General features: G+C 39.7%; 1 protein-coding gene across 1 annotated transcript in view; it reads left to right on the forward strand.

Moving 5' to 3' along the window:
- Positions 1 to 22,348, forward strand: part of LOC310944149 (glucocorticoid receptor-like) — a 51,450-nt gene that overhangs the window by 21,866 nt on the left and 7,236 nt on the right. The window contains exons 3-7 of the mRNA XM_083909848.1: positions 11,060 to 11,229; positions 13,270 to 13,296; positions 18,356 to 18,472; positions 20,084 to 20,341; positions 21,671 to 21,815. Coding sequence (XP_083765974.1) covers positions 11,060 to 11,229; positions 13,270 to 13,296; positions 18,356 to 18,472; positions 20,084 to 20,341; positions 21,671 to 21,815 — 717 coding nt within the window. The remainder of the gene's footprint in view (positions 1 to 11,059; positions 11,230 to 13,269; positions 13,297 to 18,355; positions 18,473 to 20,083; positions 20,342 to 21,670; positions 21,816 to 22,348) is intronic.

Consider the following 22,348-nt stretch of genomic DNA (forward strand, 5'->3'; position numbering starts at 1 on the left):
ATGTATTGAATTTCAGCTTCATGTGCAGTTTTGTGTGTAATTTACCTGACAGTCAACACTTGACCAACCCTTGCTCTCATTATCTTCCCTAAACAGGGAATAGCTGTTTTTCCTTTCTCCAGCATTTTTATATCAACGTTTATTCTAGTACATTATGAATGTCACTGCTAGTTGTCAAAAGTAATGAACATTTAATTGACAATTCAAGCTGACTGGTACATTTTCTTTAATTCGATTACAATAATAATCTTTTATTGTTACGGCGATAATAAAGGATTATTTTCTGTCAATGTGATGCTGCGACTAAGGGAAGCAGAGGCAGAGCGACAGTGGCTGAAATGGCGAGAGGAGACCTTCTTGTGGGTAATTTGTGGGCAAAACATTAAGGTGCTAAATGGAGGCTAATTGCATAAGGGCATCAGGGGAAATGGGCACTGTGTGACCTCAGGCCCTGGTCATCTATCTGATTTAAGACACACAATGTGTCAGCAGCAAATTGAATCTGTGGGACGCAATTGAAGGTTCCCTGCAACACAAAGACACACACACACTTTTGTGCCGAGGTAAACCTGTACATCAAACAATACGACCATGTTAGAATTGTCCACGCGGTTTTGTTAAATGTTCCCACCATGGTTGTATTATTGGAATTTTATAGCGCTCTGCCACTTTGTAGCCGTTAATTCATATGAAGCTGCTCATCCAATGTATATGCAAAAAAGTTTCTGACTTCCGGGAAGGTGCTCTATCCAGTTCTTATAATACTTCCGTAGACCACACCCTCTTAGATTTGTACAGGTTTGATCAACAACGTCTCTCCCCACCTTTATAAATACAATTTATTGTTTGTTGTTCAACCTTTGTGTCAGTTGTGCTTTATATCCCAAAGTTTAATCAGTTAAATGTGTTATCTATGCTCTAAGGAGAAAGTAGAGCAAACTCTGTACACACACACAGTTTGAGCTGATATTATACCACTCTGTCACCATAAAACAGACAGAAGTGCACTTGCACTGTTCAGGAGCATAAATGCCCTGGCCCAGATGATATCTGTGGCAACGTGTTGAAATATTGTGCTGAGTAACTGTCTGTCCCTTGTGTTAGCTGCTGTTTTTCAGTGTACATTGTACAACTCTTATGGAAAACTTAAACTATTATCCTAAGATTCCCTCACCACCTGAGCATAACCATGACTATTCTATAGCATTAGCCTGATTGGAAATGCTTTGAAAAACACATTGTCGCATGCACGCTTCAGTTGCTAGACTGCATTTCGTTTGCATCTTGTTTACTCACATATTGAGGCCTCAAAACACACATAAAAATCTTATTTTTGGACTTCTTGTCAGCTTTCAACACCAGGATTCAGAGAACTGATTGAGTCCTCTGGCTGCATGACTTTCTGTGTCAGAGTCCAACAGGTCAAGGTGGGCCCTTCCGTTTCCACATTAACCACAAACATTGGCTCTGGCCAAGGTTGCGTCCGATCACCCTTGTTAGCTGATGATACAGCAAGGGTGATGAGCAGGAACATGGCCCAGCTTTAGATGGTGTGAAAAGTCCTATCTCCTGACAAAAGAGTATTATGTGTATTGATTTTCTTGATTTTAGATAACAGACTGAAGTGGTGTTAGTGCACTCAAGTCATTCAGAAAAAAATGACGACAACAGCTTTACTTTGGTCAAATTGGTGAGTTTTGATGTCGCCGGCACGTTACTTACCGCTCGGCATTACAGCCTTGAACATGTTTGTAGATCAAGATCCGTGAGCAAAGTAGAGGAAATAAGCATCCACTTTTCACTTTGCCTTTAAAATGATGCCCTCAGGTAGTCATTTTTTCAAGAAACGGGACAAAAACAATCTTACATTCCACAAGTAACCAGCTCTTTAAATAACTTGAAAGATAATGGCAGGTTTTAATCCCTCTCTAGTTTTCCTGCTCAGCGGGTCTGAACAGGGTCAGCTTCCCTCGTCCACCCTTCCTGAGATGTTTTCCTTTTGAACGTTTATTTATTGTTTTTATTCTTTCCCCTGCAATATTACAAAGGCCTCTGTGTATTGCTGTGTACTGATGTTTTTGAGCGGTGATGGGAATGGTGAAGACTGGCTTAATGTAAGCCTTCATGTTTGCTCTACTAACTGTTGTTATGTGTTTATTCATATATTTTGAAATCTTGGTCGTGTCGTCATTCCAATACACTGTTATAAATAAGGGTTCCAAAAGTGTTCTTATACAATGGCTGAGGTTCTACCTGGACCCATTTGTTTTTCAAGGGTTCTTGGTAACTCCAGTGGTTCCAGAAATAACCATTTTGATCCAGAGAACCCTTCACACCCCCTTTCCTGAATAAAGGGTTTTAAAAGGTTCCACCTGGAACCAAAAAGGGTTCTCCTATGAGGACAAGCCAAAGAACCTTATATGGTTCTGCTTAGCACTTTTATTTCTAAGAGTGTAGAATCGTAAACTCAATGAAAAACAATTTCGCTATAGGGAGAATACAGTTTCTATTCTCGCTAATCTAAATTTCATTCAAATAACATCAAATTGTAATTTAATTTGTGTCATTTTTATTGCTTAGTGCTGTAATTCTGTCCCTAAATGTACTGGTGTCTTTTAGAAATGGAAAAAACAACACGGGAGCTTGAAATAGTAACATAGCCTGTACATTGCAGCTCCAAGAAACACAAAGATAAGTTTGAGACTGCTAAAGGGTTCAACGTTCAACATGCTCATGCTCTTGCACGGCGGCGTTGTATAGAACTTTTGTGTAGTTCAACAGGAATAAACCTGAAAGATTGTGCCGTCGCCCTTCATTGTGCTCCCTGTGGTCTGCACCATGTGGCCCAGTTTTCTGTAAAGCTCCACATTCCAGTAGCATAGTTATGCTCCGAGGACTCAACATGTGACCTCATCTAGCCTCAACCTTCTCAGAGAGGAAACAGTGGCAGTTTTGTCTCCTAAATATTCGCATTAATGTTGATCATATTATTATGGAATAGGGTTAGTGTTTTTCACTACAACACCATTCCACAAAAATGACATTGTTTGTGTTTATTATTTTGTGATGCTGGTTAGCGGCGAGCTTTCGGTTAGTCTTGGTTTTTCGGCTGCTTTCAGGACACTGTGCTGATTAGCATCACGTTGTACATCATTTACTGTATGTCCTACATTTTCATGTCTCACACACACACACACACACACACACATTATGTGTTGTGTTATGTGCGAGCACTTTGCTGTAAAGTACAGTTGTGTTTAGGGGGGGAGGAAAAAAAGGCAATGACTGATGGATTTATTTCAGAATCTTGATTAAAAGTCCCTTGGTTGGCTGCCAGTCACAGTGGAAATGACTGTTAATGAGATGTCATCCTGGCTGCTTTGCTAATGATTCTTTATGAGCAGCTGTGCCGGTGTATTTAAGATAAGGGAAACAGAGGGAGAGAGAGAGCAGGACAGAACTGAAAAGCTGAAAATGTGATGGGAGCAGAAGCAGCATAAAAACATCAACTGTCACTATGTGCGTGAGAGGAAGTCAAAGTGAAGTCTGAATTATAAACTTGTTTCTATCAGGTTTCACTTCTCCTACGCTCTGACTCAACCCTCTCACACATAGTTGTTTGCCTGTCCTCAACAAAAAAATAAAAAGGTCCTTGGATTCAGTCTTAATAGACGTCTGTTTTCTCAACGATTGGTGGCGAGTGAGGATGGATTTGAAAGGAAGTGTTGTTATTACCTTGAGAATAATACGAGCATATTCTGATCTGTCGCTCCTGTCTGCGTCATGTTTTTACAAATAGAATATATTATGTATTAAGGCATGCAAGTTGAGCCTAAAAAAATTCAAGGCCATGGCAGAAAGACATGATTCTATGAACTCTACTAACAACGTATTGACTCATCCATAACCCAACATCCTCATCAACAGCTTTTGCAATGTCACTTCTCTCCTAACACTGCTTTATTTGATTCTCGCCGCCGAGTTCTGCCTCACCTGAGAGAGCAACTGTACCAATTTTGGACTTAGAGTAATGCCGGAAGAAAACAAACAAAAAGACTAATGCTATGACATGATTGAAGTGACAGCAGTGTGTAGGAGACGCAGAGACTCAGATGTGAAGGGGGTGGGAGTTTTTAAGCGAGAGAGAGAGAAGAAAAGAGGGAGCCATCACACAATCACATGATGATTTCTGAAACAAGGGTAGCTTTATAGCTGTGCTCCTCTCTAGCAACCAAAGGCTCCACTCAGTCATTTAGAGAGCAAATCAACACACACACACACACACACACACACACACACACACACACACACACACATACTGTATGATGTGTACGCTTGTCTCCGGGTAGGTGAGCTGGATAATCCCATGACTCGCCTGACCTCCTCCATACTCCCTGCCTGTAGTGACTCTGGATTGGCTGAGAGGCTGAGCGAGAAGAGGGAGGGGGGAGGTGGAGGGTGTGGGTGGGTGGGAGCAGCAATAATACACATATTATATAACAGGCAGATGAGGTGGGGGTGAAGAGGAAGGCGGAAGAGGGGGAATGACTTGAGAGAGAGAGAGAGAGAGAGAGAGAGAGAGAGAGAGAGAGAGAGAGAGAGAGAGAGAGAGAGAGAGAGAGAGAGAGAGAGAGAGAGAGAGAGAGAGAGAGAGAGAACAAATGTGACGGAAAGAGGAAGTGAGAGCAGGAAAGACAGGAAAGGAAAAGTACAGTAAATCAGTAAAATTGCACAATGACGATTTCAAAAGGCACAACACATAATGATTGACAACAGGGCTGTACAGTATTAAATAAATCACATCATTTATAGAGAGAATGCTATTACTTATTAACACCATAATGGAAGGAACAAATCTGCGACACATTTTTGTCTTTGCTTTTTTCTATTCAGTACAGTATAGCATGTTTTTCTCCTCAAATTGATTAAACAATTTTCTTAATTTACTTTTAGTTCATATTCTGATGAATACTTTGATTAAATATATCAAAATGTTGATGCACCTCGAGACTGAAAAGGTCTGAAACTATATGACATTTTATTGTGATAATTATCAATATTGACAGATTGACAGAGACGTTGAAACTCACATAACTGTGAGCGTGTCCTTCCGTCCTATTGTTGTGAATACAAATTCTCATCCTTTCAAATCTGTCTTAAACATTTGCTCATACTCTAGGATGAAATGTTGGCACTCAAAGTTACAAAGTTGCATCCAAAAAGTCCCTCATGACACCCATGTAATTGTGTTGGAGAACCTTTGTAGCCTTCAGTCATCATGAAAACGCTAAATATGTTGACTTTGTCCATTGTAAAATGGTGGGTTCAGTCGAGCTCACCCAGCTCTTGATATAAATATAAAATACTCATTGTGGTGCAGTAAAAAACTTGCATTGTTCAAAAAATTCAAGGTCACAGTGAAATCATAAGATGTGTTTTTGGCCTCTTGGGCATGTTGTATGTGTTTGAAAAAAAAAGTTGTGTTGGCTGAAAAATGTTGGATAACGAAGGCTTAGAACCACTGGGTGGTCGTTTTAATTTGCCCTTTGTGTTAAGATTCCATGGATATAACTTTTCTAATACTTAATCTTTTCCTGATCCAGTTTTATGAACAGTGGGAAAACGTCTGTGACTTTTAACATGGTCTCAGACGTGTTGTGTGAAATGTCATGTGTGGGCAGTGGTGAGTTTCTGCATGGCTCTTTTTGGGGGCTACATAATGTGTTAAATATCCACCTGATTAAAATTGCGTTAGCGCAATGGTTATTTGAGGTTAAAAATTAACTCATGACTCAAAGCTGTTGGCTGTCACGAGTCGGGACGGTGGTTTGGCTTTTGTTGCCTGCTGTAACAAAGATAGGGAGAGGTTTGTGAGCTCAGTGTTTGTGTTTATTGATGAGGTATTATAACCTGTGGCTGTTGTAAATGTGTAGACGTTGACTGACCAGTGTGTGGCTCATATTTTATTCAGGCAGTCCCTGTTCCCTGATCAGATGTATTCTTTCCACAAGCAGTCCTCCTAAAACATCTTTGACTGACTCTTCATATCTAAAGCCCCTTCTCCACCTCTGGTCCCAGATCACCTTGGCACGGCTTGGTTTAGGTTGGTTATCAATCTAAAATAGCACTTACTCAACGTGGGTGGAGCTACACGGCTGCATGAAACTGCCTTGACACAAACACTCACACAAACGAGTGACTCGTGACTTGTAAAGCAGTTGTTTTCAGTGTAACTGAATCATTAGAATCAGTTCGTTAAAAAGATTTCTTAGACTGCGTTTGACACAGGTCTGAAATACAGTCATGCATCTGCCTGATACTGATACTGGTTTACACTCTAGGCTGTGATTTTACGACCAGATATGACAAATGGTATTGCATCATCATAAATATATCTGTATGGGGTTGTTTTGCACATGAAAATGAAACCGTATAGTGTGCCACTGCAGCTAAGGTATAGTATATCCAGTGTGCTTTGAATATACAATAACATCTCCATTGTAATTTCAGTGCACTCAGACCGTCTTCAGTGTTTTGTCAAAACACATTGAAAACAACACATTACTGTCGGTTTGACATGTGAGAAATATCTCGAGTCACATGAAAACATCTGCGCTGGTTTTGAAGTCTGTGAGGCCAGTGGTGCTTCCCATGTGTGCGCTTGCATCACATGCTCTTTGAAAATGTTCCCTCAACACGCTTACATGTGCCGGCACATGTGTTCCATCTATTTCACGATGTGATTTTATCATGTTCACACTTGTGACATTCCTGTGCGTTTTTTTTTTCCTCTCTCAGGGTAACCAGAAACAAAAGATCAATCCGTTATTTATTTGTTTGTTTGTCTGTCTTTTAATAGGACTGCTCAAAAAGAACTGGACTAATTTCATGGATATTGTGTGGAAAGGTTGGGGCATGACCCAAGGGATAACCCACTGAATTTGATATAGAATAGATCCAGCTAGTGTGTTGGAAACAGGAATTTTGAAAATAATAATTAGATTATTATTAGTAATCATTTGGTCGATAAAATGTCAGAAAATGTAGGACATTTCTTTGTTGAATGGAGCAGATACCAGAAAATATTCACATTTAAGAAGCTAAAATGATCAGAAATCTTAAATCGATTATCAAAATAGGTGACGATTCATTTAGAAATCTAATAATAATCGATTAATCGAGTAATTGTTTCAGCCCTAGTCCAGATCTACATCATGATCCATGTTTAGTGAGTCAAAGTTTGGTGTTAATCAGTCCTTGTTAAGTCGTTGTTGTGTTTCTCATCAGTAAATGTGTGTGCTGTTACAGTACAGTATGTACAAGCATCAGTGTTGATTTAAATAGGTTGGTTGTTGGTTAGAGAGCTTCAATGTTTGTTGTTGTTTTGCATTCCAATAAAAAGAATCAAAATCAGGACTATTGTGAAGTGCGATTTAACGACAAGGGACTTTCCTGCTTTTGTTTAGGGACAGCAAAGTGTAACGATAAATGTATTATAGGGACAAAAAGACATGGAACATGTGCAGTAAACGGTCTTACGAAGAGCCTTAAGGTCACCTCAGGCAGGGGATATTTTAATTATTATCCAGCTCTTGGCGTACTGTCAGAACTGTCAGAAGTGTCATTTTCCCTCATAAGAAAAATTTAATTTTTTTATTTTTGTGATCAGTATTTTTTTTTTTACACAGTACTAATGTGTCACATATTATGAAGTAGGCATGAAATGACACAAATGCCTAGTTTTCCCATGCTTAAGTACTTAATTGACGGTCCACATACCTTTTGCTCCCACACATTAGCTTTGATGTTAAAGAGAAAAACGGAGCTGGCGTCGGTTCCCACTGTCGTCGCAGTGACAAAGTGGGTCAGCCCAGTTCAGACAGTTTCCACATGTTCTAGTTCTATTATATTCAAATACATGTCTAGAATAATGGCATTATTTATCAATTGCCCACAAAAGATGCTCACTATTTGGTTGGTGATAGAGGAGAGTGTGCATTCTCCAACCAAGGTCTCCAGCACATGTGGCCTTTTGCAGCAGAATTTCATTTAATTGATATATTTTTCTTTTTGAATTCTTGTCGCCAAGGCCGATTGAGCGTCTCTGAACAACCTCTTTGTCGTCTCAATTCATGCTGTTATCGCGTGCGGCGCAGGGAAAACAACATGTTTGTAAGCAGAAGTAAAATAGTGAAGGAAGTGACTGACTGCAGCGGTGCCTCAGACCTCTCTGGTACATCTGCCTGATACGTCTTTTTTTAAATGTGCTCCAGGACACATGAAAGGAAATGTGGGCAGCGATTGAGCAGCAAAGAAGAGCTGTCCTCTTCTTATTTTTTTGGAAGTATTGATGATATATCACATAATATATGTGATATGTGAGAAACTGAGTGAGTGCACTTGTTTGCTGTGCTGTAGTCCAGTATGAAGGCTTGAAACTGCATGGCGTAGCTCGGAGCCTGTAGGAGGAGCATGTGAGTAAGAGCAGGAGTGGGTGAATGGGTTGATGTATGGAATCATCTCCACCAGTTCCACCCACCCAACCGCTCAATTCTCTTCACCTCTGTCTCACAAGCTCCTTGTACCTCTGAATTAAAGCGTCCACAGAGTGGGCTGTTTCACATTGTTTCATTATGCACTATCAATTGTGAACCAAACTCATGTGATCATAATAACTATAGGTTAAAGTTCATGCTTCATTGTCTTTTCTTTCTGCACACACGTCTTCGCTCAAATCCCAACAGCTGCTTTAAGTTGACAAGTAACGAGCGTGCCAGAAAGAGGAGCACCATCACCCGACACCACACTCCCCAACTACAGAGGTTAAAGAAGGACAGCTTTCTATAAACACCCTATTATTACCAGACAGACAGTCCAGCGTGAATATCGCTGCATAGTAGAAATAATCTGGCAAAATGTGCCTTGTTGCCACCGATGCAGAGTAAGTCTTAAGCATTGTGTGTGCAAAACATTGTTTGTTGTTTGGATTAGTTCATGTCATTGTAATGCAATTAGAATTAATCTAATCGCTGTGTTAAGACCTGTATGTACTATTGACTATAGATTTGACAGAGGTGTCTTCTGTAGGTTTTCCTGCCATGGTCCCACTTTGTTTAAATGGCATATGTAGTCGCAGCCATGTTTAGCATGTTTGTCAGAAAATGAGGTTAAGTTTTTATTTATATATATATATATATATATATATATATATATATATATATATATATATATATATATATATGTACGTGGTCATTTAGTTGCAAGTCATGAGACGTTCTAGGTCTGAGGCTGACTCGTGGTTAAGGTCTAAATAAACCTTTTGCCCTGCTGCACTTTTGACCACATTCATATTTGGATAATCGTCAGCTTGTCTTCTTTCTTAGCTTTGATTTTTGACTCCAAAAGGAAATATATTTCTATTTTCAGTTTCCTTCCAGGCACTTTGCTGTGTTTATACCCTCTGTAAAACTGTGTTTGTGTATTCTGTTTCACCTACTGTCAAACCTGCAGTCATTTGCTTGGAAAAGGGATGTTTTCCCCACTTTTTTCCCCACTTGAAGATCTTTTATCTAATTTTCTTTGAAGGACGTGACTTTTTATTTATCTTTTTTCAATCCCAGCTCCCTCTGTTGTTGTGGGAAAACAGATCCACTGTGTGATGATGAAATAACACATTTATCTCTGGGCGAAGTGGCCCTTTAAGCAATGGATCGACTTTGCTGCTTGTCTTTCCCGGGGTCTTGCCACCTCTGCTCCCCTTGGTTCCCGTCCAGTTTACATAAGCAAGTGTTGTCTTTCCAATGACCACCAGCACCAGACACTTAGGTCATGCTTGTTTGCGGATACAAATGGGAGGGAGGAGCGGCGGTGAAGCCTACTCTGTGTGACAGACTTATCATTTCAACCATCCAAACAATTAAGGGAGAAAAAGGGGAGGAATGAAGCCCATGTCATGGTTTCAAATTCCTGACACACACACACACACACACCCCTGTAACCCACATTCTCTCAGATTCTCTCCCTCTGTTGACAGCTTACATTATGACAAATTGGTCGTCAGTGCATAGTTAAGCTTCACTCAGCAGTTAAGGTGACACAGTTACTTTAGGACTAATAATAGACGGTCTGGGATAATGACGGGTCTTTGTGTGTCTGTGTCAGTGCACTTGTGCTTCTCATGAGGCCAAAGCAGGATTTAATCTGCTCGCTAACCTAATTTGTTACAATGTAATAGACTGAGATGCAGACGCAGTGTTATCTGTGGTTTCACTGGTGCACGATTTTATGTCTCTAAGAGTGAGGCTTTCAGTGTTTGGGACAGGTCATACATGCACTGCCACATTTTTTGTGACATGGAAACTTGCAATAGTTCTCATACTACACTTTGCGTGAGTACAAGTACAAGTTATGAGGTTTTGAACGCGAAGATTTATGTTGTTTCACCAGCATTTAATGAAGAATGTTTGGTTCAGAGAACAGAAGCAGAACAGGAGGCTTAGGGCTTCACTGAATGCAAATTGGGAAAGAAAACATCGAAGCAGACCTTTAAAATGTCAAGTGCACTGCTGCGACTGGCAGGAAAACGTTTAGTTTCACTTGAATGACCAACGTGCTCACACGCCGCAGCCGACTTTGGAGCTTAGTCACCGCACAGACGAGCTGTTAACAGTGCTAATGATTCACTAGGATTCATTTCTAGAGAGCTGAAGTCATGTCCGGGCTAGTCTCTACTCCTCTACCCGCTTCTGTAACTCAATACAGTTTCGTTTTGAGGCATGTTTCCTTGGAATTACTTACCATTGTCTTAGTTAACTACACATACAGCACAGTGGTGGCGATTGTGTCATCATAATTAGTTTTTGTTTGATGTGGCGCCATAAGACTGCATAAAAAGTGGAAAAATTATGTCAGGATTGTTTTCCTACTTGAACAGCACATTATCCTGGTAGCAATGATAGCAACTCAGTTTTTCTGCATTTAACTCATGTACACCTGTACATCATTGTAACTGATAACACTTTTTAGTCTAATCTATTGTCTCTGTGTCTGCATATTCCAGCTCATCGCCCAGAGCGGGAGAGAACAGCAGTTCCTCAGTGCCTGGCCCAGCCAAGTCCAGTGGGCCGACCCAAAAGATCTGTTTGGTGTGTTCAGACGACGCCTCTGGATGCCACTACGGGGTTGTGACCTGTGGAAGCTGCAAGGTGTTCTTCAAGAGGGCCGTTGAAGGTTGGTTTCACTTCCCTCAAACCCACTCGCTTGTCGATGACGGATGAAGGCGTCTACACAGATTTCTGCACAGACAGTTTAACAGTTAATCTTCGCACGTTAATGACACAGGGTGATGGGGTGGAAGTAGTGGTGCATTTATAAAGAATCATATGATATGATAAAACTAGAGGTTAACCGATAGGATTTTGTTTTAATGGCCGATGCTGATTTTTTTCAACATCTGATCAAAGTCAGTTCATCCAAACACACAATAAAGAAACTCATATACAGTAGAAATACCTTTGCATTTGGCTTATAGATGCACAGAAGCTTTAATTAAAGCAGGTCATGCACAGATTGAATATGCAGGGGTCCCCAAGCAGTGGCTGGGGGGCCAGGTCTGGCACACAAGAGCCAGATGTCTGGCCTGTGCAGACTCCATTGGTCCTACAGGTCTGTGATCACGGAAAAAAACACATTCTTTTCTAAAAATAACTATTGAGGATTTGATATTTGAAAGTGCACAAACTGTGCACTGTGCCAAGATCAGCTTACTCACACATGCAGAGGAGTTTATCGATGTGTCGGACTGTAATGAAAGTGTTAGCTCGCAATGTTTTTACTTGTCTATTCAGGATTTATTTGAAGCGAGCGAGCGCTCGTAGCAGTTACAAACGCAGTGAAACCGAAAAACACACAAAACAACATTTACAGCCGTTATGACCTAAAGCACAGAAACAAGATGCAGGAAGTTTTCAGTGTAAACACAGAGGCATGAGTCTCTGTTGTGAAACCTGCAGAGACACAATCAGCGAGACTGATTTTACACGATTAACCTTCCATATGAAAGTAGTTTTAACCACTGTGTGCTTTCACTGTGACTAGACTATTTTTATGATGTCAGACCAGTTAAAATCGACACATTTCAACATCTGAAGTCCTGCAAAGTGTTCATACATGTATCATTGGACACATTGGATGATATATATTATGCAGTTGTGTCATTTTTGGAGAGAATATTAGATGTTAACAGGAAAATCTCCTGCTGCACGCTTTATTCTACACATATAAGGCATCCACTAACTTACACTCGTGCCCTTTGTAGTCACATGTTATTCATTAATTTGAATTATGGAAGCTCAGCTCCATTTTCAGTTCTTTCTTTCTTCTTATGCATCAGAAAATTAAATCAAGTCTCCTTATCCAAGGTCAGAGTGGAACAGTGGGTGTTTTTTGTTGAGCTTTACTTAGACGTGCACACACACGCCACACACACGCCACACACAGTAGTGTAGAATTTTTGCGGGATTGAATCACGGCGCTGACCTTTCATGTCCACACACACCTCCTCTTCTCCCGTCTTTTTCCTACTCGTCCAACATCAAAGCAGAAACAAGCGAGTTCAGAATTGCAATTAATTTGAGTCAATGGAAGCTATTTGTGAAGGGTAAAAAGGCTCATTATAGCAACGCTCTTGCATTTAACACGAGGAATACTTCAGTCAACGCCTATAGTGTTTGATTCATCTCTCAGGTTAAGAAATTCACGTGTCAAAGACATCTGTCATTAAACTAACTGCCTTTTTATTCCTGACTCGGCACGAATACTAAATGCACACAAATGGCAGAATACTGTATTAACCTTTTTAATGTCCCAATTAAAAAAACCGACATAGTTCTCCTTTCCTTTCATTTACTTCATCATTCTACATTCACTTATTTTCTTCCTGCTGTTTCTAACTCTGTCTATAACTAACATTAGCCGTGTAATGACACAGTTGTTGGTGTAAAACATGAGTGAAGACTCATGTTCCTGGAAAAACAAAAACCTTCATTTGATTTTAAACACTTGATATATGATATGATATGATGCTTAAATGTTTTCTGACACACTTTTTTTATTTTGTGGTGCTGGAATAATCTCCGAGCACTCCAATGGAAGTGTACATTTTATTTTGAAAGAGCTGTAGTTGCACTGAGATCTGTTATTCTTGTTTTTCTCCATCAATCCCTCCACCCCCCACCTCTCCATTCTCTGGTTGTTTTCTCCATGATGAAGGATGGAGAGCACGACAAAACACAGATGGTAAATGAATTTACTTTCAATAATAATTACTAATTACACAAGTGATTATGATGATTATTATTATTATTATAATGATCCTGATACCTGATTTGAAATACATGTATAACCAATCTGTCCGTATACATGTGTGCTCTATGGACTCTCTTCTGCCAGCTGTCTGTCAATGCATGCAAATGTTCTAATTTGGAAATTCAACATCAACGTAAATCATCTGCGAGTGAACTTGGGTTTTCTGCTTGGTGTTGGCTGCAATAATTACAATAACGCCCTGTCTAATTTTCCCCAGTTTCTGTGCACTTGACCCACATTAACCCTCCTGAGAATGTGATGTCAGGAATCACCTGTTCAGTTTTGACCCTCTTTGTGTTGCTCGTGTGTTTCATTATTAACTCGTGTTTCGCTCCGTCTGCTGATGAATTGTATTCCGGCCATGCCCTGGTTTTTCTGTTCAAGCAGCGACAGACACGCTAAGTTAAGACCTTATTCCTAAAGTCCATTAACTCAGCATTCTAAGAATTCTATAACCCTCCACCCAGCCCTCTTTTAAGCTTGTCCCCTTCACCCTTTACCAAGTCTATAGATGAAGCTAGGGCTGAAACAATTACTCGATTAATCGATTACTAAATGAATCATCAACTATGTTCAGTGTTTTTAAGGAAGTTTTCAGATTTTTCAGCTTCTTAAATTTGGATATTGTCTGGTTTCTTTGCTCTATATGACAAAGAAATAATCCAGTGCATCATTTTTGGAATTAATCTATTAATCTATTACTAAATTAATCTATTTTGACAATTAATTAATCAGTTTGAAGCTTTTTTTCATGATTGTTTCAGCTTCTTAAATGTGAACATATTCTGGTTTCTTTGCTCCATACGACAAAGAAATCATTAAACAGCTGAATCATTTTGGTTTGTGGACAAAACAAGAAATTTGAGAACATCATCATTTTCCAGGTTTGGCAAACACTGATCAACATTTTTCAGCATTTTCTGAGAAAATAATCGACAGATTAATCGATGATGAAAATAATCCTTAGTTGCAGCCCTAGATAAAGCCGTACATGTAAAGTCAGTTGTTCATTCCTCAATTAAAGACCCTAAACAGCCTAAAAAAAAGGTATCTTAAATAATAAACATAAGATTGTAATAAATACTGGTTTTCATTTCTATCATAAAAACCTCTCCACATTGTTGTCCACAACTCAATTTAGGAACCCCCACTGCACTGTAGGTGTTTTTTTTTTTATTATTTATTGCTTTAAATTGATCACTAACCAATAAGAAACTCATATTGTTGAAGCTGAAAGACCCTGATCTGCAGGTCCATTTACTGTGATGTGTTAACCACGACATTGTCGGAGTTTAAGCTCCAAACGCTTCACCAACCAGTGCTGACGGGTGTTTGCCAAGTCCTTCTTCTTAACAGGATAAGAGGGAGAGAGAGGATATCAGTGTGAATCAGCTGGCACTTTTGACAACACAGATGGCTGTTTACGCTGTTGTTTGTAATGTCTTCCTGTGATATCAGTGATGGATGCAACTGGCAGCCCCGAGGCTGCTATGTCTTGTTGCTGAGACGACTCGCCCTGCAGATTAATGTCCATTATTATTACTGAGGTTTCAATGTTGAGTCGCTCTGGGATTTATATCATATAGTAATGACAGTATTCAATAAAAAAATAAAACATTTTATATATATATATATATATATATATATATATATATACCAATTGAGCTTTAAAGAAATGTCCTTAAGACTGTGTTAAATTTGTTTATAGTGATACATACTTTAGATAACACTACTACATAAAAATATAATGCATTTACATTTAGTTTTTCTTACACCCTGTCCCAAAATATGCAAAATGATATTTATATTAAATATTATTGAACAGTGTTGGGGTAACCATTACAAAAGTGGGCGTAACTGGTAACAATAAGTAATAAGTAATATAACATGTTTTTTGACAATATTTGCAGTCAGGCTGAAATGTTAGAAAAAATAGGGTTGCAAAGAGGCGGAAATTTCCCGACAATTTCCCTGGAAACTTTCGTCTGGGAATCTGGGAAATATTCCAAATCGGAAACTCTCCACAGGAATTAAGGGAACTGGAAATTTGCAATAAAATTTAAAGAAACTGACACAGATTTTAACGCGAATGATATATGAGCAGTACTATGAAACTGGATGACGATTCTATGTTTTTGCCCCAAATCCTTTTAAATTCCCCAGTATCCTTTGTTAGTGTAACTAATATATAATATCTGTTTACCGTAGTCACATTAATAAACACATAATTAAGTGATCAAATTAAATAAAATAACATATGGATTGAAACCCTCAGTGTTTTCATGACTGAAAGAGAGAATGACATTAGAGTGAAGAAAGCAATATTGTAGTATATATTCAATTTTTAAATGACTTAGCCAACGCTGTTAGTGAATGACCTTTAGTTCAAAAAGCTGCGTTAAACACCTGACATTTTTCTTTTTATCACTGCTTTATTGACTATGAAGTTTAAAGTGTGTATCCACGCGCTATGACAGTGTGAAGGAGAGGTGGAAGTGAAGTATTTTACTGTATTTGTCAGTGTGATTATTTTTTTTTTGTGTTGAGGATGTAAAGCCGAGGCCAAAGAAGATGAAAAGTCACATGGTGTTCATGCTCTCGTATCTGCTCATATCTAGTGATCATTGAAGAGTGAGTTTCATCTTATGTCGACCATGTCACTGAAAAGTCGTCCAGTCACTCAGAAGAGACATTTGATCTTTCATAAGATATTCTTTTGAACTTACAGTACATTTTTCAGTGGAAGAATGCAACTCATAAGGGAGTTCTTTGATATGGTTACTGTTTCCTGTCACGTAGACTCGTAGCTTTTTTGTGCTTTCATTTCATCTCTCGTCTTCATGTTTGGTGAATTGTACAGTAAAGCAGCTCCGATCGTGCAATAATCCAGGTTGTGACAACAAATCTTTAGACCTGGTTTTACATGAGAGGCAGTTTCCGTGACCGTGGAAATGACCACGATGTTTGTCGGACATCCCCCTCGTACATTTTTTCCCCCATTAGATTTATTATGTTTCATTCTGATCTCACGATAATGAGACTCATGTGACACTCGTCCTCCTCAGGCTCTGTCACACCAACACTGTATGTTATAAACCAAGACAACGTTCCTCTGTCGCAGAGACAGCTTTTTCCTCCCCACTAACTCTACAGGGCCAATTTGAAAATGAGCCTTTCTGCATGGAGTTTGCATGGGTGTAGGTTTGGGAGTGGGTGCTTTTTTGTGTCTGTGTGTTGGCCTTAAGATGAGGACTGTGTGGAGAATAGAGAGGTAGACAATGAATGAATTAATCTGTTTGCCCCCAAAGTTTCTCCTTCCGGGTTCCCAGAGTGAGCTCATGAAAGAACGCAGGAAGAGGTCTTTAAGTCTCTACTGTAGAGAAATTAACGTAATAATTTGCACACCAGATATATGTCTTCTTTTGTTGTCCAAAATATATAAACATTTATATAATAATAATAATAATAATGCATTTTATTGGAACATCGACAGAATTCTCTTCTTTTTGTCTCTATACACCACTACAATGGATTTGAAATGAAACAAACAAGATGTGCTTTAACTGCGCACTTTCAGCTTTAATTTGAGGGTAAAAAGTGTGAGGCACATATAGAAAGTGTTGTTATTCCTGCTCCGTTCCGTTCACCCTCAAATTAAAGCTGAAAGTGTGCAGTCAAAGCACATCTTGTTCGTTTCATTTCACATCCATTGTAGTGGTGTGTAAAGCCAAAAGGATTCTGTCGATGTCCCAATATTTGTGGACCTGACTGTATATATATATATTGTGAAAGTTCATTTGTCTTCTGATTGAACCAAAAAGCTAAAACCAAAGTAGCCGATATCAGACGATAAGTTTTAAAGCCAATATTAAATAGTTTTCTGTATTCTGCTTGCACAGCACGCTTTTATTTTTCCTAGAAACATTCAATATTAATCATCAGAATATTGCTATGGCTGTAGCACACGCCTTAATGTCTACATGAATAGAAGAGTAGCTTTTATAGTGGTTATTCGTGTACATCGTCATGATTGTCAAACAGTAGAGTGCTAGAAAATAAAAGAAATACACTATTTATTATTAAATATTATTATAGAGAGCATGGGATTCATGGGGAGATTTTAGGACGTGTGGAAATAGACTGAGGCACCGAGGTTCACATTTCTTTTATAAAACAGTAGGAGCAGTTGGTGTTTCTCATTTATCAGGATATCACATACCTTCTCCCTCAGGGAGAGAGAGAGCTTCTCACAGTGTGCTATAAAAGGTAGAGTGGGAGACTGACAGATGGACTGATGAGCCGTCAACAGTTAAGTAGGCAAAGATAGAACTGAGCTGGAAGGCAAGGTTTATTCTTCTTCTTTTATAGCTAATTGACAATCATCACCTCGTCATGGGTGATGAGTAGGATGAGACGGCAGATGCAGGACGTCAGCAGTGAGCTGTCTGATGCTCTTTGCATGGAAAAGGCACCCGATGAGGATGGAGGACTTTTGGGTAAACCAAAAACAAAGGGAGGTCAAAAAACAATCATGATTTCGTGATTAAATTAGCTCTGTGAATAGTGTCGCTTGTGCCTTACAGAGGCATCTCTCCTCAAAGACATTTGCTGAAGTCGACGCTGTAAATTCCTCCCTCAGGTCAAATATGTCATGCTGCCCTTTATTAAATAAAAAAAAATAATCGAGTCACTGTCATCTCTGCGTTTATTTGCTCACATCCTCATTATGTAGTGCGTTGCTACTCGGCTCAGAAAAATGATTCTCCTATAGAACGCTGTACTTTTGTTGGATGGATGTTGGCCATGTGGTTCTTATTTGATTACTGGGTGAAGAGGGCTTGAATGAATTGTACCATTTTTTACCCCTAAGGCTTGGTTCAAAAGGTGGTCGGTGTGTGGTCATAATGCAAATGGCTCACTCTAATCATATTTAACTAATGTGTCTCACTGTCTCTTCTTCTTCCTCCTCTCTTTCCTTTCCCCTTCACAGGCCAACATAACTATCTCTGTGCGGGGAGGAACGACTGCATCATCGATAAGATCCGCAGGAAGAACTGTCCGGCCTGTCGCTTCAGGAAATGTCTTCAAGCTGGAATGAACTTGGAAGGTAAGACTCCACAGGGCATAGTCATAGTTCCAATATCTCTGTCATGTAATATTGATATGGATGACTGGATATGCTGGAATGACTACATAAGATGTTTGGCCTTCACCTGGATACGATAAATACTCTCAAAAGATCCACAAGGACATAAACTTAAACCACCTTTAACCATGGCACCACTTTGCATGGAGGAGAGGGCATATGGCAGTTGGATAGATGCATCACAATCCAATTAGTTTGCTGTTCAATATGATCGGATGGTGTTTTTACAGGCCTGAAAAATTTGTTTTCGAAGCATGTTTCAAGTTTTCAAGGATGAAACAGTTCCTTATAATATGCCGAAAGTTCATTTAGTGTATTTTTCGGCTACATGCACAGATATTTCAAAAAACAATTGAGCGGCAACACCCGAGATAAACACTTTGTTCAGATAAGGCCTTGAAAATCACTCACAGTGAAATCTGTGGAGGTTTTTTATGGCTGTGAGTGTGTGTCATCGACCACGTGTGTGTAAGTCCACTACCTTTGATCACATGATGTTCTGTTTCCGGGGGATCAACGTTAACGGCCACCGTACAGCAATTAAAGACGTGTGCTAAGGTTAAGGAGGACGGATCGCGGTCAAGTACCGTGTCTGCTTCAGTGCTTAGAACCTGGTTCTTGTGTTATTCCAGGTTATTTGTCTATGGAATTGTTTTCAATCCAGTTTGTGCAAACGGATGTTGAGCGAGATGCCGTGTTTGTCAGACAGAGGTGAGCATGGTTACCAGGGGGAGGGAGAGACAAAGACAGAGAAGAGAGAGGTTTTTGATGGTTGCCAGTGCATCAGGAGACAAACTCCCTCCAGAGAGGCTCTTAGTTGCCATAGAAACACCAGGAGGGGAAATTAAAAAAAGGGAGAGAGTAGAGAGAAAAAAAACAACAACATGCTTTTTCACTATAACCTCTCACCCCCGCGATGTGTTTTTGCGCGTTTAGGAGGAAAATGATGATTCATAGGTAAATCTACATATTGTGAGCAACAACAACACAAAGCATTTGTCAAGAGAAACTCTGATGTAGGCTTGTGTGGAAAAATGTTCTTCTTGGAAAACGAGGTCTTTGCTTTAGTTTGTTCTTCGGATTCAAGTTGACATGCGAGTGGTGGCTCTTTACAGGGGATTTTTACACCAAATGGATCATAGTAAATTAGTTAAGATTATAATAATTTGATGCTTTTTCCTCGATGGCCAATCCTTGGCCTGTTTCTGATTGTTCTACAGCCTTTTACTTCATTCTTTATTCTTTGTTTTTCAATAGTTTAAGTACAAAGTGAGAAATTATATTTCAGAAGCAGTTTGTTTATTTTTACTCCTAACTGTGCATTTATTATTTCATGTGCTTCTATAGACCGTTATTTCTGATAGTGACGGTGACTGACGTTGCGTTTGGTTTGACTGGTGTTTCATAGGACGATCATCTGTCGGAGATAAAACATTCTAGTCCAATGAAAGCCTTTCTCTTTAATCCAGCAACTCTTATAGCACAGAACACATGATGCCTGTGTTCTAAAAGCAACATTATCAGTCAAAGTTCAGAAACGCCTAAATCTCTGTATCACTCTTCTTCCCCCAGCGAGAAAAAACAAGAAAATGAAGAAAATCCCCCAAGCGGGATCCTCAGTGCCTGACATCTTGCCAGTTCCAGTCCTCCCCAGGATGCCCCAGCTCGTGCCGACCATGCTGTCCGTGCTGAAGGCCATCGAGCCGGAGATCATCTACTCGGGCTACGACGGCACGCTGCCGGACAACTCCTCGCGCCTCATGAGTACTCTGAACAGGCTAGGGGGTCAGCAGGTCATCTCTGCGGTCAAGTGGGCCAAGTCACTGCCAGGTAAAAAAAAAAGAAGCAAGTCAAACGAGCGTTGTCGTCATTCTCAAGTTAACGTTTCAGGATAATCCAAAATATGTGACTCTTTGAAATAATGGACAGCGTGAATGAAATGAACAGTAAATTAGTCAAGGGAAATGAGTGACATGTAATACTGTGCAGCCTCTGTAATGGTAGGCTAGCAACCTCCTTTCATTTTAATCAGATAAAGCGATTGAAAATGTCCCTTATTTCATGTTTTCTTGACATAGTTTCAGCTAATGAAGTACATTACTGAGAAGCTGTCAAAAGAGAAAGAAGTCCTCAGTTCAGGATTAAATTCATTTAGAGGATAGATTTATATTTTACATTCCACTTCATGTCAATTATTAATTTCTACGAAAATGAAACAGAAGTGGTGGATTTTGAAGGGGCTCTCAGTTTCCCATGAAACATGGAGTGAAAATGGCAACGCGAGAAGAATTTGAACTTGAACTTTTTTACCACCCTCGGGTTCTCCTCGTGAGAATCGCTGGATAATTGGTCCAAGTACAGTCGTCGCTTTGAGATTTGTCTCTCTTCAAACTCGTAATAGTTGCTATTGGTCGTCACGAGGAGTTAAGAGCAGATTTCTCACAGAAACTATTGTGATTCGCCTGCGTGTCTGTGTGTGTGTGTGTGTGTGACAGTACGATCAGGGAACGATCTGGCTCTGGTGTTGTGTGAATGGTTTCCAGCTGGCCGGCCGCCAGGGTGATAGTGAGGGAAAGCTATGAGGCAGGGAGGGGGGAGGGAGGGAGTGTCTTACATAATCGCCTCGATTTAAAACAAATGCAACGTGAAAGGACTTTTTCATGTGCGACTCCACTTTAAACAACGTTTGACATATGTGGAAAACGAGTGAAATGGGTTTCAAATCCACTGTGAAGATCGACTTAATTAGGCCCCATGCTGGTTCCATGATGATATGAGTGCATTTTAATCACATATAAATTTTATTTTTAATTAACGTTCAAAAGTCACCTATACAATTTTTTTGTGTTTTCCATTATAAGTCACACTTTTATTCATCAAAAGAGTTGAAGACATTGGGCATTGAGAAATTGGCCTCTATACACCTATGTACATATTACATTAAAAACCAGACGTTTGCAGCTAGAATAGTCGTTTACCACATTAACAATGTATAGAGTGTATTTCTGATTCATTTAAAGTTATAGTCATTGAAAAAAAAGTAATTTTCCTTCAAAGATAAGGACATTTCTAAGTGAGCCCAAACTTTTGAAAGGTAGTGCATAACAATACTCACTTCAAACGACCCCCCTTGACTTGTATGACCTCTGACCTTCCTAGGCTTCCGTAACCTGCACCTGGACGACCAGATGACGTTGCTGCAGTGCTCCTGGCTCTTTCTCATGTCGTTCAGCCTGGGATGGCGCTCGTATGAGCAGTGTAACGGCAGCATGCTCTGCTTCGCCCCCGACCTCGTCATCAACAAGTATGTAGTTTTGATTTGCATGTGGTTATTCTGGGATTTTGTCAGATTAACTTTGAACTAAAGAAGAAAATAAAAATATTAAAGCTTAAAACAGGAAATACAAAAGGATAATATGTACTTTGTTGATCCTCATGAGTGAAATTCACCTTGATACAGCAGCACAAGAGTTAGAAGCAAATAGGTTAACGAAAAATGGAGTAAATTAGCCCTTATTTGCTTATTGCAGACATAGCGTCTGCCATACTAAGCCATACAGTATGAATTACCCAAGTGCTAAGTTGAAGATGATCAGGTTTGGTTTGTGTCACTTTATCAGTCTCTGGCTGCAGATAATTGACGTTCTATTCCCCCAAGGAAACGGAGTAGAGGCTAATCTGCCCTCGCCGTGTCTGTTCCCTTAACAGGGTTTTAATTTTAAAGCTCTTTAGACTTTAAATACGACACTGTGTCCTGTCATCCACGATCTGCTGATGTTCATCGTTACTTATCGATCAGCTTCATCATGGGAAGCGTTGCTCAACTTCCTTGAACCG

The sequence above is a fragment of the Microchirus variegatus genome (assembly GCF_963457635.1).
Source record: "Microchirus variegatus genome assembly, chromosome: 2".
NCBI lineage: Eukaryota > Metazoa > Chordata > Actinopteri > Pleuronectiformes > Soleidae > Microchirus > Microchirus variegatus.